Source organism: Phascolarctos cinereus, unplaced genomic scaffold (assembly GCF_003287225.1).
Source record: "Phascolarctos cinereus isolate Bilbo 61053 unplaced genomic scaffold, phaCin_HiC Scaffold_4;HRSCAF=312, whole genome shotgun sequence".
Lineage (NCBI taxonomy): Eukaryota > Metazoa > Chordata > Mammalia > Diprotodontia > Phascolarctidae > Phascolarctos > Phascolarctos cinereus.
The window spans coordinates 943964-968844 of NW_027555847.1; the positions used below are offsets into that span (position 1 = coordinate 943964).

The 24881-nt window shown below is 51.8% G+C and overlaps 1 protein-coding gene across 26 annotated transcripts in view; it reads right to left on the minus strand.

Annotated features, from left to right (window-relative positions):
* Positions 1–24178, minus strand: part of CLASP2 (cytoplasmic linker associated protein 2) — a 142167-nt gene extending 117989 nt beyond the window's left edge. For 24 of the 26 annotated variants that reach the window (XM_078151989.1, XM_078151986.1, XM_078152000.1 and 21 more), the window contains exons 1-6: positions 23771–24178; positions 13466–13544; positions 8575–8678; positions 6269–6360; positions 4762–4837; positions 1246–1343 (exon numbers count right to left, since the gene is read on the minus strand). In XM_078151989.1, the coding sequence (XP_078008115.1) occupies positions 1246–1343; positions 4762–4837; positions 6269–6360; positions 8575–8678; positions 13466–13544; positions 23771–24019 (698 nt within the window). In that variant the 5' untranslated portion in view covers positions 24020–24178. The remainder of the gene's footprint in view (positions 1–1245; positions 1344–4761; positions 4838–6268; positions 6361–8574; positions 8679–13465; positions 13545–23770) is intronic. The other 2 variants (XM_078151983.1, XM_078151978.1) reach the window with 1 other exon arrangement.
* Between the last annotated feature and the right edge of the window lie 703 nt (positions 24179–24881).

Here is a 24881-nt window from a genome sequence, read left to right on the forward strand (position 1 = left end):
ATCAACAAAGTCGGCAGAGAGGGGAGAAGGTCCTCTGCCCACCATGAACGCTCAACACACTCACAAGCACGCTGCTGCCAGTATGAATCTCCTCTGCATACACTGGGTGCATAATTGTAGCGCAAGACAGACTGGTGTTCATGACACTGTTTCTTAAACACCAAACATCAAAAAACAATGTTTCTGACTGCCTGTGAGCTCCCACAGAACCAGATCGAATGAGCTCCTCAATTCCCCCCCTTCCCCCGCAAAGGGCTAGCACGTCCTGCTGGTCTACAGAGGCTACGACTGAGCCAGGTCTTCAGGGCGCCAACAGCTGGGTTCAGGCTCTCAGTGCCCTCTGCTCCCATGTGCACCGCCTACAGAAACCCGAAAGGCAGCAGGAGGGCCGCCAAGGTCACGCTGTGGGGGCCTTCTCTGGTCCTCCCTCTAAGGCGAGCACCATCCCTGGGCAGAGCATGGCTGGATCGCTGTCGTGCTCGGGCCCATGACCAGCTGTCTCTAGCACCCATCCATCTCTTCTGTCCTGCCTCCCAACACCATTCTTTCTGTGGAAGGTGGGCTGCCCAGTGCACGACCTCGCACCTCCGCAGACCCCACGGTGCCCCTGGCTAGGTCCCTATGGCAAGGAAGGCAGTGCAGCCCAGTGGGTACAGGGCTGAGCTTGAGTTCTAATCCCATCTCAGACACAGATGCTGACCTGCTGTGGAATCTTTTGTTTTCCTAACCCAGAAGAGGCAAAGGGGGTGGACATGATGACCACTCTACCTCCGGGGTCCTGCCTGACTTCTCATGAGTGACCCCCCTTGCGGCACCTGACATGGTCACGCATGCACTTCCTCCATTCCTCCCCAAGCTCAGCTCCCTCAGCCCCATATTAGGACTCTGCTTGACCCCCTCCTTCTCGCCCACCTACGCAGACACCCACGCATACCCCTCGCCTCCCCAGGAGAACAGGAGCTCACGCAGGCCAGGCTCCCCTCAGCTTCTGCCTCTGGTTCCCCTGACCCTCCTTACCAATTGTCCTTGGCCAGGCTTCAGGCAGAGGGAGCCAAGTCTGGAGGTCGGCATCCCCGGGGATGGAGGAGACACCATCATGCCTCCTTCTGTCCCGCCCTGGGCTTCAGTGGATGCTCCAGGCCCTGTGGGCACACCTGCACACCTCTCTTCTGACACACCCACACCAGGTGACAGGACAGGAGCCTGAGAAACAGGAAGGGTTGAAAACGTCCCCATGGTGCTTACCGGGCAGCGGGGAGGCCTCTCCTGCTGAGGTCCACTCTGACTTTCTCTCCCACATGGCAGTAGATCTCCACCATGGCCAATATTGCAGCATCCCTCACCTGCCGAAGGAATTGGGAGATGAAGCTGATTGGAATATTCGCTATCGTTGTCTCACAAGCACACACAAGCACCTTGGGTCACTTCTCAAGATGTTTTGGCATTAAGAACCCCTGTCGGGGCTTTTGTGCCTGAACCAAGACTGAAAGTCCACAATGCATAAGATGCAGCCCCGGCCTCAGCTTTGGGAAGCCTGGCGGGTCACATCCAGGCATCCCACATCACCCACCCAGGGTCCTGGGTGTCCCCACTGCTGGAACATGGAAAAGACAGAAACCACCTCCCTCTGGGGTCCGTCACTGTCCAGCACACTGGCCCCTGTGGACTTCTGGGATCCACACAAGAGAACCTTGTGGCCCGAGGGGCTCCCGGGCAGGCTCTGGAAGACGCCGCCAGATAGGTCTGGGAAGCAGGACAACCTGCCATCGGGGGCCTCAAAACATCCAGCCACCCCTCCTGCACTAGTTAGGATGAGAGGAGAGAGGAGCAGCTGCGCCTGCACCCACAGGGCACGGATAGGCCCCTCCCAGGCTCACCTGCGCACACTGCCCAGCCAGGCAGCCCCAGGCCATGGCCTCGGACCTCGAAGGCCCTCCCTCCTGAGGTCAGCCTCTCCCACCAGGCGCAGGCCAAGCTCTCGGGGGACCTCATGAGAAGAAAGAATCTGAGAGCTGAAAGGGAGCACCAAGACCACCAAGCCTGGGCCCCACTGGCCAAGGGCTCTGGTAGAGGGAGGGCTAGAGCTGCAGTGCTAGGGCTGTCCCCTAACGTTGGGGGATCCTACAACCACCCCAGGACACTGATGTCAAAGCAGTGCCAGGAAAGCTCTCCCCAACACAAGGTCCTCACCACAGCCCCCAGAACTGCAGATGTGACGGGGCCAGGGCTACGCACTTGTTAAGGGCTGGCCAGGCCTGAGCGTGCCACGTCACGCTGTGGACGCACTGGACGCGTGCAATACTTTGACCCCCAAAGGACGACTGGGCACTGCATTTGTTAAGTTCCCTCCAAAGATCCAGACAAAGGTTCTAGTTGCTGAATTCCCTCCTGGAACCTGGCCACGCCATCCTTCCTGACCTACTATTTTCTGCCAATCTGAGAAGTGGGTACCCACATGGGAACGGTCAGTAAAAACTAGCAATGGCACTGATGCTGGAGCCTCCAATGGAGACCTCCAACTACTAATGACTACTTGCGAGTCGCGTCCATCCACCAGCCCTCTGGTAAAGAGCCGCCATCCCTGCCAGTCCCCCACATGGGCCTGTGCTCTCTGTCAGCTGGGGTCCCCAAGTCTTCCTTCTTTGTCCAGATACCGTCAGGGGACAAGCAGGACAATAGACCCTTCCCACCTGTCACCCATCACTCTCACTATGGGATCAGCCCATACCTAACTCATAACAAAGCAAACTTCTGCAAATCAGAGTCTGTGGGCCAGCCAATGACCAATCACTGGCCGCTGGAGAGAAAAGGGAGGGCAAAAAACCAGTGCCCGCCTTCGACGAGTTGCCAGTCTGACACGCAAACAGCAATGTCTAAACAAGGTACAGAGTAAGTGGGAGTCATCATGAGAGAGAAGGGCAGTGGGCTGGGACGCGAGTGGGGACACAGGGGGAAGCCAGGGGAGGCAGGAGGCAAAGGTGAGGAGAGAGCGTGTACCAGGCACAGGAGACCGCCACAAGGCTGGCGTCACTGGACCCCCACGTCCTGGGGAGATCGGGAAGGACACCAAACGCTGAACAGAGGATTTGGGATTTGAACCTGGAAGTGATAAGGAGCTACTAGAGCTACTGAGCAGGAGTCCTGCACTTCAGGAAAATCCCTTTAGTGGATGAACAGAGGATGGACACAAGGTGATGGGCCTGCACCACGCAGAAGACAGCGTCAGAAGTGAGAACGAGCATCTCAGGGAGACGCTGCTGAGTGAACTCGACAGACCTTGGCACCATCTTGGATCTTGGGGATGAGAGTGAGGAGTCTGGCAGGATCCCTAGGTTGGGAGCCTGAGGGACTGGGGGGATGGAGGTGCCCTTGACAGTAAGGGGTTATGGGAAAAGGTAACGAGTTCTGCGTGGGACACGTTGAGTATAGGCCATCGACTGCACGTCCAGTCTGAGACGTCCAAGAGCGGGCAATGCAACATGGGAGGCCAGCGGAGGGCAGGGCGGGAAAGGAAGATGTGAGTCATTAGTACAGAGATGGCCACTAAATCCACGGGAGGTAACGAGACCACCAAGTGAAGTAGAATGGAAGAAGACAGGAGGGCCAGGACAGAAGCCAGAGAACGCCTAGGGCCAGAGGTGGGAGCTGGAAGAGGATCCAGCCAAGGAGGCCGAGGATGAACGGTCAGAGAGGCAGGAGGACAAAAGTGTCAGGAAAACTGGGGAAAAAAGAACGTAAAGGAGGAGAGGGGGAGCAGCAGTGTCAAAGGCTGAAGACTGGGGCAAGGCCACTGCACTGGTCGTCAAGAGCTCATGGCAACTTTGGAGAGAGCAGCTGAGCTGAACGATAAGCAGAAGCCAGATTCTAAGAGTTAAAAAGTGAGTGAGAGGAAAGGCAGTGTGGACCCAAGTACAGACGGCCTCTTGGGGAGCCCGGCCACAGACAGGGAAGCAAGACATGGGATCCCCACTCACAGGAATGGAAGGATCAAGGGAGGGTTTTCTCAGGATAGAGAAGACCCGGGCACGATCACAGGCTGTAAGGAAGCAGCCAGCGGACAGGAAGAGGCTGAAAATGAGCGACAGGGCAGAGGGGAATCTGCAGGGGAGATGGGATGGACCAGGGCTGGCCATGCCCCAGGAGAAGGGCCACCCTTTCTTCTGTGAAATAGGAGACCGGGTCTCAGCTGAGGGGGAGGTTGGGGGAGGGACGAGGAGGTCTGGAAGTACCACCAGGAGAGGGGAGAGGAAGTCCATACTAGAAGCTGCTCCAGTTTGGTGGAACCTGCCAATCCAGTTGGATTCAACTCCCTTCAATGAGGCCAGCTGGACAGGAGGACGCTCGGCACCGGCCGAGTTCATGATGTTGCCTGCCTTGGCCTCCTCCCTCAACCTGGATCAGAGGAGATCCTCTCCTGACAGAGTCCTTCCCTTAGGAATGGAAGCCAAAGCACAGCAAGGCTGTCATGCGCAGCCAAAGCCAAAGCACACCGTGTTCCAGCAACACAAGCAAGACCATCCCGTTGCCCTTCGGGAGAGGAAGCCATGACAAAGGGACCAGCCCATCCCCCTCCCCAGGAGCAGCTGCCAGGCTCAGGGAGCCCAGAACCAGCCCTTCTGGGTCCATACCCACATCTAACAGAACCCTTGGCAAGGCTGAAATACCGCTGACTCAAAGTGAGGGGTCTCAAAGAAGTCATGGGAACTCTCAGAGGAAAATGAAGCCCCCAATTCCACCTGTGAACACAAACACGTTCCTTACCTGACCATTGGAATCTCCAAATAAGATGCACAAATGTGGCACCAACTTGCTGAGGACTAGCGAGTGTGCACCATAGCTTTAAAACAAAAGGGGAGGGGGAGAAAGAGCTTAGTACATCAACGGAAGAAGCCCAGGTCCACTCAGCACCACGCCCGCCCCCTCTGGCCTCTGAAGGGGCTCCTCACTCAGTTCTTAGGGCAACAGCAGAAAGACGGGGCAAAACACAGCAATCGCCATGCAGAAATCACGGGTGCTGCATGAAACGAGCAAGGAAGGAAGGATTCACATTAATAATCATTTCGGAGATGTAATTTTTAGAAAAAGCCACACGGGAACAAGAAATGCTGCCCGTCCTGCTGCAGAACAAACCCCAGAGCTAGGCTCGAGCTGGTGTCCCCCTCGAGGCAGCGCTGCCCACCCAGGTCACTGGGCTTTGGGGAGGAGCCTATGGCGAGAGCATCCTTAATGCCACTGCCTTTTGCTTTGAAAACTGACGCTGCTGAAACTTCTCCACTGACATAGGCCCTCCCATCCACAATGCGGGTGAGTGCCCAGGGACAGAGGTGCAGGCGGGGCAGGGAAGCCGAGGAGGACGTGCCCAGAACAAGAGCGCCAGAAGGACTCAGTGGAAGGGTGCGGAGGAGGGCAGGGGTGTCACACACGCAGAGGAAGACAGAAGACAGAAGACCTGTCACAGGAAGAAGAGTGAGAGGAGGCAAGCTCACCTAAGACCCCGAAGCAGAACAGAAAGAAATGGGCCCAACGCCAGACCCAAGAGAATCTTTAAAATCCACCAAGACTTGAAATAAGCAAAGCAGAGATGTCACAAATGTTTTAAATGACTCCAAAACAATTCCATGGGCTCAAGGGCCAGAAGCAACAGAGTGAAAAAAGGGAAGCAGAGAAAAGCGCCTGAAGGCCGCCCTCTAAGACACTGTGCACATGTCAAGGGCTGGCCATGTGGATGAAGGAGAGAAGGCAGAGAAGGGCAGGTAAGCAAGCTTGAGAAGAGAACAGGGAAGTGTCTGGAAGAGGCAGAACTGCTGACAGTTTCTCAAAGACAGTCCTGAGCTCAGTGCTGGCCACCATGGACCACTAAGGACCATTTTCCGAGAGCCTGTGGGCTGCACAGTTGGCCCAGAAAACCAAGCCTTCCTCCTCTCAAGGCCCACAGGAATCAGCAGGAAGCTGGGCTGAACTAGCCTAAGGGGTGCACGCACCAGATGACAGAACAGACTCCCCAGCATGGCAAGCCCATCTGAAAAGAGCATTTCTGTCCCCAAGGCCAAATCTCCCCCCAGCCAGTAGAAGATCTAAAATATCTACACACCCCAAAAGCCTCTCCGGAGCGAGTGCTAAACGTCAGAAGCGTGCGTCACTGCTTAAAAACAAAGCTGTGTCTCCAATACCCACGAAAACGCATCACTTCTGCAGCTTTAAAACCCAAGGTAGGGATGGGGGGTGGGGGGAAGGAGGCAACATTATGCTCTTAAATTCTTCCGCTTACATGTTTAAGGTGGCAATAAGACACAGACAGACACCTTCTCGGGACCGATAGTTCTTGTGTTTAAAACCAACAGTCAAGTGCTCCCAAACATACTAGTGGGAAAAAGAGAGAGAAGAATCATGAATTATTGAAAACAAAAATGCCTCTACTACTTCCTCTGCTGGAACTGCTTGTCTAACTCGGCTAACCGCATTACCAGCCAGCCCCGGAACAGATTTTCTCCTCCCCAACTTTGGTGACACGTCTCTGAGCCGCAGCTGCAGGACCCCGTGTGCTTTTTGTTGTTGTTGTTGTTGTTTATTTGTTTAGGCAATTGGGGTTAAGTGATTTGCCCAGGGTCACACAGCTAGTATCAAGTGTCTGAGGCCAGATTTGAGCTCAGGTCCTCCTGACTTTAGGGCCGGTGCTCTATCCACTGCGCCACCTAGCTGCTCCCCTGGGTTGTCATCTACTTAATTTAACCCTGAATTTGGGTTCTCCTCCTGCGTGCAGCCCCTCCCTGAGGAACACCTGACTTGTTCCCAACACTCTCTCTAAGGGCCCCAGAAAGGCCTACAGGACCCCGACCTCGGATGAACATGTCTGACTGTCTTTCCCTTTCAACGCAGCCAAAAGACTCTCTGTGGTGCAGGAAGCATTTCACCAGGCCAGTGTTGCCTGGCAATGGCTGTCCCTCGTCACCGAAACGGGGATCTCTGTGGGACTCCTGAGCCACCCAATGGTGGACTTCCCCACACCATTTTCTTTTTGACAAAGTTCATTTAGACATTATAACTAAGTGATCGTCAAAAACAGGCCCCCAACAGAGGAGAAAGCCAGCTTCTGAAGGAATTAAGTCTTCTCATTTTTCACAGCTCTTTTATTTGTGCCCACCCATACGTGCACACACACACATACATATGCATACCACATATACACACACATCCCCATGCACATACTCACACACACACAGACATCCATGCACACATACCCATAAATGCACACACCCACATGAAGACACACATGCACATGCAGGTACCCCACCCACCCAAACACACCCACACATGTGCATGCAACCTACCCACACACATACATGTACACACACACACATTTGTACCCACCCACACTCATATACGCACACAAACACACTCACGCACATGCACACCCACGCACCCCCCACACGCATGCACACACCCACATACCCACACACACACCCATGCATATGCACACAAACACACCCATGCAAATACACATGCACACCTACACCCACCACATGCACCCATGCACACAAACACATGCATCCATACACATCCATACACACACACACACACACACACACACATACACACACACGGTGCAAACAGTTCCTGTATCCATGAAACATAAGGTTCTGTCATAGAGTGTATCTTTTTTTTGCTTTTTGGTGAGGCAACTGGGGTTAAGTGACTTGCCCAGGGTCACACAGCTAGTAAGTGTGAAGTCTCTGAGGCCAGATTTGAACTCAGGTCCTCCTGACTCCAAAGCAAGAGCTTTATCCACTGCTCCACCTAGCTACCCCTATAGAGCATATTTTTAAAATAACTAATCAGCACATAGCCAGAGGCCTGTCTTAGTGATACTTTTTTCCAACTATCACAGAATTTATTTTCATAATTAAGATATTCACAAGTTCTCAAAATAAACTTTCATACTGAATTCTTTCATGACTATCAGTAATGAGATGGTCAAAGTATCGTGAAGTTCACTGACTGGTTATCTGACCAGCTAGAAAACCATCCAGACTGTGGCTAGAAGCCAAAGGAAAGGCTGGTCTGAAGCACATCCCTCCCTGGATCCATGTCCTGGGGAAGCCTTCAAAGGAAGCGCTACTCTGCAGCTACACGTGGGTGAGAACAGAGAGGCCGCCTTTCCCCAGCCAAATCTAGCCCCTAATCTAACCTGAAACGCTCAAGGGAACAGAAGAGCTCAAGGGGTCACCACGTTATTTTGCGGTGTTTTTGGAAGTCTGGTGTATGACTTGTATTCCAATAGCTGGCTTTTTTATCTGGTCTGAAAAACCACAGGTGGCCTATTCAAATAGAGCCTAGTCCGCACCAGGCGCCGTGCTGAGGGCTTTACAACCAGGATCCCACTGCAGCCTCTCAACAATCTGGGGTGAAAGTTAGGTGCTGTTATCATTTCCATCTTCCAGATCAGGAGACTGAGGGTCACTGGGCTACCAAGATCTTGAGGCCAGATCTGTGCTCACTGTCCGAGCCGAGGACTTTGTCCGCAGGTTTTCTGCCCCCTCCACCTAAGCACACCGTCCTCCTGGGAAGGAAGCCTACCATGGGTGAAGCGGCGTGACCAATGATCTTCAAGATCAGATTCTGCGCCTGGTCTCGGACCTGGTCTTTGGAATCTCCCAGCCGATCTAGTAAAGCTGAAATAACTAGAAAAAGCAAAACAATTAAGGAGAGCGAAGGACAAGCACAGAGTAACTAACAGGTGGGATTTTAGAAATGCATGCTGATACTCACACAGCACCTACTATGTGCTGGGCCCTGTGCTGACAGCTCTACCATTACAATCTCACTGAATCCCCCCAAGCCCCTGGGAAGGGGTACTACTCCTGATCCCCATTCTACAGAGCAGAAAACCGAGGCAGGCAGAGGTTCAGTGATGTGCCCAGACTCTGGGTCTCCGCTGCCCCAAATGCTCCTCCACACCCCACACAGGAGAAGCGGGAGAGAACGGGTCACGGGGTCCAAGGAGAGAGTGACCGACAGCGTCCAAGCTGCAGAGGTCGAGAGGGCCAGGGCTGGCTAGAAAAGCTGGGCAAAGCCACTGTGGGTGAATGATGAAGGTGGAAGCCCAAGAATGGGGGAGAAGGCCTCCTCAGGGTCAGCCGCCTGGAGCCCGGGGGAGACATGCTGGGGGGCTAGCAGCAGACAGGGGACATCGAAGATTACTAAGAGAACATGGATGTGCTGGAGAGAGAACAGTGGAACGGGACCACCTCATGTGAGATGGGGAAGGACACCTGGGTGCCAAGGGAGGCGGGAGGAGCTGTGAAGAGGGGCAGACTGAACCCCTTAACATACATCTGTACTGCCCCTGAGCATCAAGGCCTCCTGATTTCAGTGGATAGAGGGAGGAATCCAAAGGATAAGAGGGCAAGGAGGGAAGCAAAGGGAGGTCAGCCAGTGGACAGGTGATGGCCAGGAAAGAACCAGAGGGTCGGGGGCTGGAGATCTTAGGGCTGGCTGGTGGGGACATAAGACAGAGGGAAAGATGACACCATAAAAAGCAACGATCCCATCAGGAAATTTCTGAGTGGGAGATGGCTAGATGCAGGGGGTGAACATCTCTGGGTGCACCTGAGGTCGGATACCTTAGTACAGGGTGACTGTGAGGGTGGCAACAAACTCCTGCGGAAGGCAGGGGCTGACCGGGAGGTCGGCATGCAATAACTACTGGAGTCTTGAGTGGGGGGTGGCCATGGACTGAGTCACCCTCGAAGGTGTCAGGGGGAGCCGGGACAATTCTGACTCCCCTCTACTGACCAGTGAGCTCGGTGTAGCTAGGGAAGGAGGAAGGGAGGCCAGGGGGCCAAGTCCTGGGGAGGAGTCGAGAGGAAAAGGGTTAGGATGGAGGTCAGCCCGTGCCCAGGCCCAGCTGAGCGTTCTCTCCAGAACCAGCTGACTTCCTCCCACTCAGACACTGGGCATCTGTGGCCGTCACACAACACTCCCATACCTGCACCTCTCCGGGTCTTCTCCAGACAATCCTCCATTCCACGGATGTCCCTTCTCCTCCCACCTCCTGCATCCTACTCATGGACCCACTAGCTCAAATGCACCTTCCAAGCCCTAATGCTAAGCTCTTTCTTGATCTCATCAGTTGTGGGGGAGATCCCCAGTCAAAACTACTTTGAATTGGCTTTGAATTACATTCTGTGCTTGTCAATCAAAGAACACATAGGAAGCGTTTACTATGTCCCAGGCAATATACCATGTGCGAAGGATGCAAAGACACAAATGGAATCCTATCACCCCAGAGGCGTTTGCATTTCACTGATGCTTCCTATGGAAGTGGCTACTTGAAGGAAGCCAGGGAAGCCTGGAGGCAGGGATGGGGAGGGAGAGAGCCCCCAAAGCCAAGAGATGGAGGGGCTTGCTTGTGGCACAGCCAGGAGGCCAGGGCCCTGGATGGGTGAGTGAGGGGCAAGAAGGCCAGGGCAAGGTGACGAGGGCTCTGAATACCAAGCAGAGCATTTGGGATTGGATCCTGGAGGTGATGGTGAGCTGTTGGGGTTTACTAAGTAGAGGGTGACATGATCAAGCCTGCTGGATTTTAGGAAAATCACTGGTGGCTGGAATGAGGATGGACTAGAACAGGGAGAGGGCTGGGGCAAGCAGACCCCCAGCAAGCTAAAGCACCTAACGTAGGTGTGAGGGGCTGGGGGTCTGCCCCCAGGTAGGGGCAGGGTCAGATGAGAGAAAGGTGCTAAGATAAAGTATATACAGACTCAGGGCTATTGTTTATGTGTGGGGGGACATGGATGGATGTGTGTGTGTATGTATATGTGTGGATGACTATATATGTACATGTGTTTCTATATGCGTGTTTGTGCATACATGTATAGATGGTATGTTTACGTGTGTATGCACGTGTATATAGGTGTGCATGCATGGATGTGTATGTATATATGTGCATGCACGTGTGTATAGGTATGTATGCATGGATGTGTATATATGTACGTGTGTTTGTGCATGCGGGTATAGCTAGATAAATATGTGTATACATGTATATTGCATGTGCGTGTGGGTAGAGGGGGGAAGCGGGTATGTATATGTGTATGCATGTGTGCATGGATGAATGTGTATGTATATGTGTGTGCCATGTTTGTGCGTTCAGGTATAGATGGATAAATGCATATATACATGTCTATGCGTGCATGGATAGATTGTGCATGTATATGCATGTATGTATGGATAGATGTGTGTCTGTGTGTGTGGGGGGGTGCGCTCACACTGAAAGAGGGCTTTAAGGTTGCACAGTCTTCTAAAATGGCCTCCCTGGACCCTCCCAACAGGCCTGGGAGAAAGGTGCTCGTTTTCACATTTTTCAGTTGAGAAAGCTCAGGCCGATGGCACAGCAGGGAAGTGACTTGCCCCGTGTGATCCTGTGAGTCGATGGCTGAGGCTGGATTTGAACTCAGATCTCCCTGACTCAGGTCCAGCGCTCTGGGCACTGTGACGCCACCTAGCTGTCCCTGCAACCTTTATGTTTCAGTGCTCTCCTTGCTCTGGTGAAATATGGGCACCCTCTGACCCTGGCTTGGGCACCAATGGGTGCAGTCATCACCTCTGTTCAGACACAGCCCTGAGCCACCTCCAGAAGCCTGGCAACCCGCCCACACATATCTGCCTAGACGTCCTGTCAGCGTCTCCATCTCTACATGTCACCCAAACTTGACCCGCCTCCAAATGCCACCATTTCCCCCCTGGACTCCAGTACTTTCCAGCTCCTAGGTTTACAAAGTGGGAGTCCCTCGCCAGATGGTTTCCTCCTCTGGACTGGGCCCTCCCACGCATCCCGCCACAGAAGCCCAGGTCCCTAACATTTCCTGCTTCCAGCTCCTCCCTTTTCTACCCCATCCTTTGTGCAGCTGCTAATCATGCCCCACTCCGTCTCCATGGCACCTTCCTGCTTTGAGAGTCATAATCTAAATACTGAGGGGCACCACTGCCTAGTGGTTAGAGAGCAGACCTTTGTCTCACAAAGACCTGAGCTCAAGGTCTACCTGGGGTGTATACTGGTTGAGGGACTCTGGGAAAACTGCTTCCATTTTCAGGGTCCCGGGAAACACCTGCATCAATCACTCCAATCAATTAATTAGCATGTATTCAGTGTTTACTATGACCTAGGTAATGTTCTGGGTCCTTGAGAAAAATGAAAAAATATTCATACATGCACAAAATCAATACAAGAAAATTATGGAAGGAAAGACACAGGAGCTCGGGGAATCAGGAAAGGCTTGTATGGAAGGGAGCATCTGGAGGAAATGAGGCATTTTAAGAGCTAGAGGTGTTAAGGGAGTGTGCTCCAGGCCTGGGACACCAACAGCAGAGGTGTGGAGATGGGGGATGGGGTGGTGTGTGAGTGGAGGAAGGGGCAGAGTAGATGAGACTGGAAAGAGAGGCTGATGCTTTAAATACTTTCATCTCTGGATGGGCCCTGCCTCAGACAAACTGAGACCTCTTAAAGACCTCAGCTTAAAAAGGCCAAGGTCTCTCACTGCATCGGGGGCCCTCTCCAGCTGTCCTGGATATCTGACCACTGGACCCAGATGGCTTCAGAGGAGAAAGTGAGGCTGGTGACCGTGTATAGCCCTGCCTCACTTAAATCCAATGCGCTAGCAAGTCATGATATCACCCTCCTGAGGTCCTGGTCCTCTTTAAGAACAGAGGAAGGACAAAAGGACATTCCTGCCACATCACTCCCCTCTCAATAACGGAGTACTAGTGATGAACCCCTAAAAGGCCCTGCACCTTCCTAGGTCCTTGGCATTTGCCTGAGGCTCATCTCAGTAGAATCCTTTCAACTAGCCTTTCATTGTGGCTTTGACCCTGCCCCAATCTCCAATTCTCGGTCACTTCCCACCTTTAATTACATCTAGACCCCTTCTCTGTTACCTCCCTATCAGCCCAGACTACTTGGCCACTGCTCAATCACATCCAGATTTTCCCAGTCTTTTCTGTGGTCCATCTTGCCTCCATTAATTTGCTCAGATTCTTAAAATCTGGCCAATAGCACAGACTCACTAGGAATCTCACCCACCCCAACTGGTGTTTCAATAAACCTTGTCTCTGACTCAAAGAAGGCTTGAGCCGAATTCTTTCTAGACAGGACCCGTTCCTTTTGCCCTTGACTTTTGGAGTTGCCAGCAGCCTTAGACCTCAACACTACGGGTCTAGAAAAAACCCAAAAGCATCAAGCTGCCATCTAAAGACCACCACAAGGGGGCTGACACCAACCCCTCCCAACTTTCACCTCACTCCCCCAAGGACTTTCTCAGTCAAACTGGCCTGCCACCATGACATTCTACCCTTTCCAAGGCATGCTTCCTTTCCCCTCAAAAAAGAAATTCCCTAAATATTTATTTTGACAATTTACAACTATGCTTTTGCAAAAAAAAAAAAAAATCAAATACAATAAGATTATTTAGCTTACCTGAGGGTATGTAGGATTTAAATCTTGTAGACAATCTGTCAATGAAGGCACTTAAAATTTCTAATCCAAGTAATGCCACCTGTAGGAAAAAAAAAACCCAAAACATTAGTGGCTACAAGGAAAACCATAAGTGCTCCAAAAGAGCACATTCAAAATACAATTACGGATTTGAATTCATTCAACTTCCCTTATTTACCAAGGTGTTTCAAAAACCAAGATCAATATTTGTCAGTCTTAAAGATTCCTTTAGAAGGAAAAGTTCAGTAGAATTCTTAAAGTCACAGATTTCTGTCTCCACTGGTTCATTTACATGATGAGCTATTATAACAGTGTAGATTATGGAAAGACTGTGGTTCAGGCCCAAGCTCTGTCCTTGATTCTATAGGAGATCTTACAATAGTAAAACCAAACCACCCCCTAAAAGGGGGTATCATGACCCACAGTGGCTCTAGGCAATTTGAAAGAGCTGGAACCCTGTCAGCTAATCTTCCCCCAACTGGGGGGGGGGATCAGCACCTGAATTGGGGGGGGCAGGGAAGAGAAAGAAAAGGAATTCAAACAGACAGCAAGAGCCCACCCCTGGGTCTCTAGTGCCTAACAAATCCTCAGTCGGAGGAGGGCCCAGCAGCAAACGCTAACGTAGGCAGATCCCAACAGACAAGAGGAGCAAAAATGAGGGGCTTGAAGAGGCAAGGATGAAGAAGGGCGCACATCTGCAGGGACTACTTGGGGAAAATCCAATAAATGGGAGCCAAAGCACAAGCCCATGAGCCAGCCTAGAAGATACAAGGGCAAAGGGCTGAAGGGAGGGGAATGCCCCCTCCAGTCTCAGGCCAACTTCAAAGTAAAGAAGCAGCCCAGAACTTTGGAACTTAGAGAATGAAATGCCCATTGGAAGAATGCATAGACTGCCTCCAGGAAAAACAAAATGAAACACCCCAGGCTGCAAATTCCGACAGAGTTTTTAAATTTAACAATTCAATTCAGAAACAAGCAGGGAGAGCTGAGCCATCAGGAGAAAGACCTTCAAAGACAAGGGAAAGGACATTTGAATAAAGCAAGACTATTCTGCACCCACTAGAAAACATAGAAGGGAAGAGAAGAATGTGTTGGGAAGAACAAATGGAGCTCAGAATGTGACCCAGGGTGGAAATCTGAACTTCACCATATGGGACAAAAGATCATGGGCTAGGAATGGATCCAACCACTCTGAAAAGCCATTTGGAAATCTGCAAACAAAGCGTCCAAATGCTCATCCCCAAAGGTCCCCTAGGCAGGAATGCACTCCAAGAAAGCCAAGGGGAAAAAGAAAAGCCCAAAATACAACACAATTACTTTGTAGCCGCACTTTTTATGGTGACAAAGAACTGGAAACAAGGTAAATGTACATTAATTGGGGAATGGAAAAAACAGACTGTGGAACATAAATATTATGAAATATTACCAAACTAAGAAACAAATATGGAAAATTCTTATTTATATGGCCCAGAGCAAATTGGAGTAAACAGAGCTAGAAAAACAACATATAGTATGACAACAATAAGAAGAGAAAAAGAAAGAACAAAAGAGAGAGAGGGAAAAAAAGAACAAGGAAAGAGAGGCCATGGAATTACAGTAACTGTGATGGCCAAAGATGGTAGCTCACCCAGTCCAGTCATAAGAAACAGCAAGTTTCAGCCCCTCTTCTAAACTGATGCTTTAGACTCCACCTTTTACCCTCCCATCCACACTACTGATTGGGCCCAAGCTGAGACCTTTGCCCCTTACCCCAAAAAGACTTTGGGTCCCATTTGTCTATGGGCCCTAGAAAACTCCACCTTGGACTCTCCTTGAACTCCCACTTGATCGAGGAAGTCTTTAGCCTTTGCCTGTCTATCAATTGGCCTTTCATTATAGCCTTTGCCAATCTCCCAATTTTTTTGTTACTCTTAACCTAGCCCAGCCCTCCTGTCTCTGTTACTGCAATGCTCCCCCACTTCCTACTCTTGATCCTATCTAGACCCCATTGTACTTCCCAGTCACTCCCATCCAGATCCTCCCTAGACCCCTCCTCCAGTCACCCCAAACTACCTGGCTACTCCTGATCCCTCCCACAGTCTTTCTGTATATAAGGTCCAACTGGCCTCCATTAAGGGGATCAGATTCTTTAAGAGTCTAGCCAAGTACTCAGATTCTTAAAATCTAGTCAATTTACCCTAGTGGGCTAGATTTACCCTAGCCCACTCGTCAATACGAGGCTCACAAATGTCTAGATTCCTTAACGGTCTGGCCAATATAGTGAACTTTAATAAACTTTGTCTTTGGCTGAAAGAAGGCTTGGGTTGAATTCATTCGGACAGTAACCGTGTGTTGCTATTTCAGGGTCCCAGTGCCCTTAAGCCTAAACCTCAACACTACTATACCTAAAAGACAGGTGAAAGGTTTCAGTGAAAACAAGGAGTATTTGTAAAACTCTCAGAACAAACAAATCCACCCCAGGACTTGTGCTTGTCTTCATAGCTCCTTCGGTGTCATTTGAAGGCATCATGGTTCTGAGGCCCCAGTTTCTTTTCTTCCTATTAAAATGTTAGCACTACATCAACTCGCAGGTCCTTCGAACTGCTCAAGTAGATTGACCCCTCCAGGCTACGCTGAACTCCTGTGTGTGTTTGCATTTCAAAGATCCTAGGCACTCTTGCCTTTTCATCAGAAAACCCTGAAAGTCCTCTCTTCCACTCAAGGTCATTTTTCCCCATAGGAATATTCTCAGCTTTGCACAGTTAGTCATTCTTGGTTATAAGCCTCTATCTTTTACCTCTTGTAACACTGTGTTCCTAGATCTCCATTCCTCACCTGTGGAAGTCACCTCCTCTCCTGTGATCCTGGCTGTCCTTAACTGCTTCTTTCTAAAGGTTTGCAGCATTTTTACTTTAACCTGGGAGCCACAGATTTGAGCTAGGACATTTCTAGGACTTTTTCCTTTGGGGTCTCCCCCTCAGGGGACCAGGGGAGTCTTTCTATCCCCACTCTGGCTTCTGGTTCTAAATAATTTTTGTTGGTAATTTCTGGGAATATAGCAACCAGGCCTTTTTAAGTCATGGTTTCATGGAGTTCTCTTCATGTGACACACAGGTGGAGACAAAAAGTGGAAGGCATCTTAGTGATGTGAGATGAGAATGAGAAATGGCCTCAAGATTTTCAAAACAAGCCAGAGACTTTGCCTCACACTTAGCAAACTGGCAAAGATGACAAAGGATAAGGACTACCAAAGCTATGGGGAGTCATGGAAAGACAACCCACCAAAGCACTGTTGGTGGAGCTGTGAATGAGTACAACCCTTTCTGGAAAGCAATTTGGAATTAGGCAAATAAAGTGGCTAAAATGTCTATACCCTTGTGATGGGAAAGGCATCTGAACCCCTAAAAGAAAAGACCATGTCTTTGAACGCAACCTAGTGCCTGAATTTTCCTATACATTTCAGTAGCCCAGATCACTGGTCCCTCTGCCCAAGGCATCTGGCCCACTCCAGCCCACCTGGATTACTAAATTAGCTTTCTTGACACCCTTTAGTCCCCTCTAGACCCTTGCCTCTGGACTACCCTACGTCATTTGTCACTCCTTGATCCCATCCAGATTTTCTCACAGTCTTTCTGTATAAAAATATCAGTCCATCCTCATCAAATGCACCGTACTGGCGTCACGAATACGGCAGACTCACTAGGAATGTTGCCCACCCAACCAATGTCTTGATAAAGTCACTATGAACTGAAAGAAGGCTTGAGTGGTCAAATTCTTTCAAGGAAGACCCCTCTCCCTGTACTCTTGCATTTCAGGGTTCCTAGTACCCCAGACCACAACACTATGACAGAGATTCTGCTGCTAAGCATATATCCTAAGAAAGTTAATGACAAAAAGAAGAATCTATATGCACCAAAATGTTTAAACCATATTTTTTGTTGCAATAAAGATCTGAAACAAAACAGGTGCCCATCAACTGGGGCATGGCTAAACAAATTGTGGTACATGGACAAAATGGAATATTACCGTGCTGTAAGAAACAAACAAAAAAATGATGACTAAAGAGAAGTGTAGGTAGACTTGTAAAGAGAGTAAACAGTCAAGAAAACAACATGCATTTTGAATATAACAGCATAAACAGAAAGAACTACAAAGCAAGGAAGCAGAAATCCTGTGAAAATACAAAGCCCAAACGCTGAGAAAGAGATGATGAGACATCTAGACTGACTCTTTTGGGGGGGAGGGGAAGGGAAGGCATCCTATGGCTGTCCACCCTCTGACACTGGCTAGCTCTGTGACCCTGTAAAATGGAGCACCTGTAAACTGTAAAAGAACACCACCTCCTTGCTGGGATATTTGAAAAGCGCTCAGCACAATGCTTGGCACACAGTAGGTGCCGTATAAATGCTTATTCCCCCACCCACCCACTCCAGTCGATCCCTCTCCCCATGGCTCTAGGAAATTACAAATGTCAGAAGTTTTTAACGTACTAATCAATTTTGCTCATTTTTCTAAATCTCTTTTTCTTTAAAAAACTCTTTGCTATATGTGATAGCTGTCTGGGAGAAGAGTAAAGGGTATTAAAAATAAAACAGATCAAATAAATGTATTTCTTTTTATAAAATACACGCTGGGAAGCCGGAGTGGCCCTGAACAGGTATTCTTGCTTTGTTTTGTTTTTCTGGATCCTGCTAAGTCTGGAAATATTTTGGAATTCTAAAGTGTATGGAACAGAGGTCTCTAGAAAGCACAAGTATGCCTAAAAATTCCTGGAAACAAAGTTAGACAAAACAAACCCAGGGAACGCTGGGAGAGATAACTCTCCGTGTCAAGCCAGGCTGTGGGCAGAGCACTGGGCCTTGGGTGAGGAAGACCCAAGTTCACAGCCTGCCTAGAGCCCTAGACACACCCTTGGGAGCGAGTCACAACCTCCAGTCACCTCAGCTTCCTCATATGAAGCCTTATAACAATAGTCCTCACCTCCCAGGGTTGTTCTAAAGACAAAACAAGTCAATATGTATAAAGTGCTATATAAATAGTTGCCATCATCCTCTTCCTCATTGATGTGGAGCCTTAAAGAGCTGCACAGAGAGGTGAAGGTACCTACCCAAGCTCACGCAGGCCCAACACACACTGAGACACACGAAATGAACTTTCAGCAACAAAATTTACGGAAAAAACGAGGCCAAGAATTATCCAGAATGAGGCAACAAGAGCCTGCTCTTCGAGGCAGCACCAAGAGGACCCACTCATGATCAGAGTCCTCAAAAGTGCACAGATTCAAAACCTTAACTCCTAGCCCTGGCAACTTCCAGATTTCCAACTCATTGGGAACAAAAGGAAGGCCTTGGGGAAAAAGATGTTAAATCCCAAAAATGCTTAAGTCATAATCACTAAAAACACAAGGAGGAGGACTGCTGAGGCTAACTCAAGATCACTGTCCTCTTCAGAGCTGACAAACCGAAACCTGTCAAGAACTCAGGCCAAAAACAAGCCAGAACGGGGCATTAACACAAACACCACATGCCTCCTTCCCTGCCCCCCGGCTTCGTCTCCTCCAACCCAACAGGAATAACAATGGCTGGTGGCATTACTCCTTGGTCCTCACAAGCACCATGGCAGGTAGGTACTTCATTATCCCCATTTTACAAGTGAGGAAACCAAGGCACTGAGAGGTTAAGGGTCTCGACCAGGGTCACAGAGCTAGTAAGTATCAGGGGCCACATTTGAACCGAGGGCTTCCTGCTGCTAGATCCAAGGCTCTACCATTGTATAGCAACCACCAACTGCCGCAGAAGAGTAAGAATCCTCTCCTGTAAGACAGAAGGCATATTTGCTCATTTATTATTGGGTCAAATGAGGTGTTCGTACAGCACTTGGCATGGCACGTAGTCGGTGCTTAATCAATACTGGTTCCCCTCCCCTCATTATAGTAAATAACACTGCATTTTTTGGTTGGAGCTGAAGAGAAAAAGGCCAAAAAAAGATCAAGAACTCGCCCCTGCAGACAGGCCAGGATCCATGTCCTGGGCAGACACCCCGGGGGAGCTCCCGCTGGAGGGAGGGTCGCAGGCCAGCCCAGCCGCCACCTGTCAGTGGGACCAATGCTTCTCCCCAACACACCCCCAGGGCTCCTGCCTCCATTCACCTTGGTGAACCTCTGAACTCCCAACAGGGGGAAGTTTGTGCTCCCTAAGGCACTCGTTTCCTCACAGGAGACTTGCGCGGTAGATAGTCAAGCTCTCTCCGGGTTCTCCCATCCAGGACCACACCTGCCACAAGGAAGACCTCAGTTCAAATCTGGCCCCTGATACTTATTAGCTCTGTGACCCTGGTCGAGACCCTTAACCTCTCAGTGCCTCAGTTACCTCTCTTGTAAAATGGGGAAAATGAAGTACCCACCTCCCATAGTGACTGTGAGGACCAAGGGAGTTAACATATGTGAGGCACTGAGGTCCTGCCTCATTGCAGGCTGACCTGGCCTTCTCTAAGAATGCTGGCAGGATCCGCAGAGGCTGAGCTGGGAGGCTCTGCGTGTGCCTCCAGGCCCAAGGCCAGTGAGACAGAAACGACTGTGGGTCAGCCTCAGGGCCCTCAGCACAGGAGGCAAAAAAGGAATGGGCTCAGAGCTGGGAGGAGGAAACAGGAAGCTGTCCAGAGTCATGCCTCGCCTTCCCGCCTTCCAGAAACAAAGGCGCCCATTCTCTTAACACCCACATCCCTCTATTAACACTGCACCGGGAGTCCCGGCTCGCATGCCAAGGGGCAATGGAGAGGTGCAGGATGCCCAGGAGTTGGTTAAAGAGTACAAAGGAGGGGACAGTCTGACCACCACAGATGTGCTAGAGATGCAACTGGAGGGAGGGACCCATCCATGGACAACCTGTAGGCTTCACTCAGGCCCGGGCAATGCCAAAGGATTTAGGGCAAGACCCCCAACACAAACAGAACAGTCAGTCAGCCAGCAAGCACTGATCCAGTCCTTCCTCTGTGCCAGGCACCATGCTAAGTGACGGAGACACAAACGTCAGCAAATTCCAGCCTGCCCTCTGGGAGCTTATACTCTGCCAGAGGGAGAGAGCAAGCACATCAATGGGGAGCTGAAGGAAGACAGTGCACAGCACGGCGGCACCGTCCAGAGAATCAGCGGCGGCTGCTCTGGGCACAACTCATCGAGGGGAAAGGAGCCCGGGAGCCACGTGAGGATGACCTTCGCTCAAATCGACGCTATTCAAAGCTATGATTCTACGTACAAGTATGACCATTTGTTCCAGTACAACAGAAAAAGGCCATGAAAATTTTAACAATGGTTTGTTTATTAATGTAATACCACAGCAAAGGATAAGAAAACTGTTTCTGTTCAAATTTGTCACAAAGTAACAAAGCAGCTACAGAAAGCAACATTTTCAAAGTTTAAAAATTATCTTAAGCTGCCAAACACTGTACCCCGACATAAGCCTTCACTGATGTGATGAAAATGTCACTATTTTTGTTTAAAGCATGTTAGCAGCCTAGACTGAACTGCCTTCCCTTTCTTTAAGCCTTCGTGCATATGCTGGTAGGTACAGAGAGCTTGACCCACGCCTGGAGCCTTGGACCCATGCATTCTCCCTGACGTCAGGGTCGCCATCCACAACACGTGGCCTCACCACTCCTCCCATTAGGAAGCTAGCCTCAGATTGTCCCCAGAGGGCCAACGTCTCCGTCTGCACACCTTTGGAGCCTTCCAGAACCTGCTGCTGATCCAAACGAAGGAGATCATCAGCAGGTCATTCTCACTCCCAGGCCGCCCTTTTCTAGTTGTTCCAAGCCAAGCTGTCTTCCCAGGTTTGTCATTTCTCCTATCACAGTCTGCTTTTCCAAGGGAAAACCTGCCCAGCGAGACATGCTTCCACATGGCAGCGGCTGTCTCTCCATTCCTCCAGCTGATTCTGCTTTTTAAAGGAACAGAAGTGACCAACACCTGTGGTAAAAGGGTCTTCACCATCACCTCATGCCCTTTCCTTTCAGTGTCTGACGTACACTGGAGCTTTGATCCGAAAGGCTGTGCGTGCCACGGCGGTCTCGGATCGCCACAGCTAAGACGCCCGCCCAAGCCGTCCCTGTGACGCACCTCCTCCTTCTCGTGGCCACCAGGCTGCTGAGACGTAGCCTTTCTTTTGGATTCCTCTTGCCTCTCTGCCCATGTTCCACGTCACCCATCAGGCATTCCAACAGTGACGTGGACTTCTGTAATAGGAACCATAAAATTCCTTTTAGTTATGATGACCACGTTCATGCTGTTCAATCACATCACGTTTTTGTTCTAATGTAGTAATGAGCTTCTTTTTTGTTCTTGCGCTGGCTATGTCTGCATCTGAAGCCTTCTTCCTTCGGTCCGTTTGGCTAAAGGCTCTTTTAAAAATAACACAACGGTTGGCAATCACTCCCAGGCAAGTATGACCCACCCTCAGATTCTGTGACCGGAGTCAGAAAGGGTTAGACTCTAATAGAACTAGGGCCACCACCGAGTCCCTGAAGAGCTGTAAGAATCCCTCCACTGCAGAGCAACATGGAAAACCTCTTCTCCACCCCATCTTTGATCTACTGCATTCTGATTTGTTTGGTGTCACATTCCCCCATGACACTTTCACCTGGTCCTGGCAGCCCTAAGAAAGAGAAGGCAGGAAGCACTGCAGACAGAGGAGGCGCTTCTCCAGTGTTCAGGAAGAAGGTTTCCCTGCCTATGTTCTACTGGCAATGATGTAATGACGATGTAATGATGACGATGATGCAGCATTTATGTCAATACGACAAACACATAAAGAAAGGCAAAATAACTCCTTGGGGGGAGGTGGGAGAACATGAACTGGTAAAGAAGGTGCAAAGGTGTCAAGGCATCCCTCAAGCTGAGGAGGGGGCACAGGGATGGCACATATTGATAGCTCATGTTTCTATAGCCCTTATGTGCCAGTCCCTAGGCTAAGCATTTTACAATCATGATCTCATTTGACCCTCACAACAACCCCACCTGGGAGGTACGATTGTAATCTCCATGGTCAGATGAGGAAACTGAGTCAGACCAGAGTGGAAGTGACTAGTAGCAAGTGTCTGAGGCTGGACTCAAACTTAGGTCTGCGTGCCACCCATTAGCTCCCTAGACGATACAGCCTGCACCGCAAAGGGCCTCAGGTGAGGCAGTGAGGGGAAGAGAGTGGAAGCAAGACAAGCCCCCTCCCAGTCCAGGTGGGCAGACCTACAAGGCCTACATGGAAGGCCTCACAGGGCCAAAGACAGCCAAGTATCCAGGGCCCCGGTCACCCACTCGACATGATCCATGAGGCAGAGCGAGGCACCCAGTGACCGAGAGGGGCCAGGTCAGCGGAGCAAAGCTAAAGAAGGGCGGGTACACGAAGCTCCTGGAGTGGCTTGGTCAGAACCGCCGGGCTGGCCGTGGAGAGGCCAGCGGCCTCCAGCTAATCCAGGCAGCAGCGCCCAGACTGGACTGCGGCCCCTTCAGCTGCCTCCCCACGCGGTCCCTTTGAATCTGTCGGGCTCTGGGGATAAAGGCCTGCCCCTGCCCCTCCTCCCTGGAGGCCCAGGACCTCCTCCCGACAAGCTAGGTTTCCATAAGGCTGCCCCTGGGGACAGGCAGGGCAGCCCGGGCCCCTTCTTCCAGGGAATGCTGCACCTGGGCATCTGCAAAGTGGGGGGGCAGGAGACACGTGGGGGTGCTTCCACGTCTAGGGTCCGCAGAGAGCTCCGGGGCACCAGGGAAGGGGAAGGGGCCCAGGGCCGCTTGGTTATGATCGGGAGATCCTCAGACAAGCCGCCAGCCAGCCGTGCCTGCTGGTCTCTTCTGACAGAAATGAAACTGAGGCAGGGGGAAGAGAAGCGGTCAGCGCCTTGCCTAGGGCACCCCCCTCCTCCCCGCTAGGTAGCGTCTGAAGCTGGACTGGAACTCGGGATACGAGAATGAGTCCACAGGGCCTGCCGGGTAGGGGCGCTCCCACGGCAAGGGAGTGCTTCCAGGGTAAGGGGGCGCTCCCGCGCTCCGGGGATGCCCAGGGATGTGGAGGGCGTGCGGGGAAGCCCTCGAGCCCACTGTGGACCCACTGTGTGCACGGCACACGTGCCCTTTCAAGCCCAGAGCGCGCACAAAGCGAGCTGACCCGAGCTTAGAGGGGCCTGGGAGGGGGGGGACGACTCCGGGCCCCAGGCGAGGCACTGCCCCCGACTGCCTCAGTGTCCCCAACGGTAAAGTGGGGAGCAAGAGTCCCTCTTCGTCGGCCCCCGCCCGCCCCGCCCCGCCCTCTCCCCGCCCCCCACCTTGCTGTGGCTGGCCGGCAGCCAGGCGGTGAGCTCGTCCACGACCCGGCTCAGCGCGGCCTCGTCCAGCTCCGGCTCCGGCCCCGCGGCCCCCGCTCCGGGCCCGGGCGCCCGCAGCCGCAGCAGCAACTCGTGGCCCATCAGGAGCCGGCCGCTCGCGTCCCGCGCACGCAGCAGCTGCGCGCACAGCTCCGACAAGCTCCGGCCCCCCGGCTCCCCGCTCCCGCCGCCGTCCTCGGGGGCCTCCATGGCGGCCCGGAGGCGAGCACGGCCGCGGCCCGGTTCCGCTTCCGGCTCCGCTTCCGCTTCCGGGCGCACCCGGAACGGTGCCGGGACGGCCCGAGAGCCCAAACACTCAAAAGGGGCGCCCCGGCCCGGCGCGAGACACGCGACTGCGCCACCACGCCCCGTGACGTCAGCGCGACGTTCCCCCCCCCGCGGCCCGCGCAGGCGTGCAGACCGCCCCGCCCCCGAATGGCGGGACTCCGCCCCAGACCCGCGCAGGCGCACAGCGGCCCTTCGGGACCCGCCCTCTAAAGGCGGTGCTTCCAGCTTCCCCCACTTTCCCCGTCCCAGACCCGCTGGGGCTCGTCCTGCTATCTGACTGCAGTTTTGGAGCCGATTTCTTGGGCCTGTAGGACCCCCTCCCCTCCCCCACTACAGAGAAGCCAAGGAGGCCAGCCCCGCCACCTGACAGAAGGGCCGACTGTGTTCTCTGATTCCCCCCAAACAGCCATCCTCTTTTTTCAGCGGAAGAAACTCTAGAAAGGGTCTGGGGCTACATTGAAATCCAGGTCTACCCGACTCCAGGAGAGGGGGTACCCTCCACCCAAAAGACCCAAGCCCCAGGTGAAGGAGGATTGGGGAGTCCTGCCCCCCACTGGCCAGGCCATGACCTTGTTGAGGTCTAAGGGTGCCGGGAACCCCAAAATTCAAGGGCAAAAGCAGAACCTGCCTAGAATTCCACCCAAGCCTTCTTTGAGCCTGAGACGAGGTTTATTAAAGCACCAGTTGGGGGTGGGTGAGATTTTAAGAATCTGAGCATTTGTGACCCTTGTGTTGACAAGACAGCCAGACCCAAAAGACTTGGGGGAGATCTGGAGGTGATCTA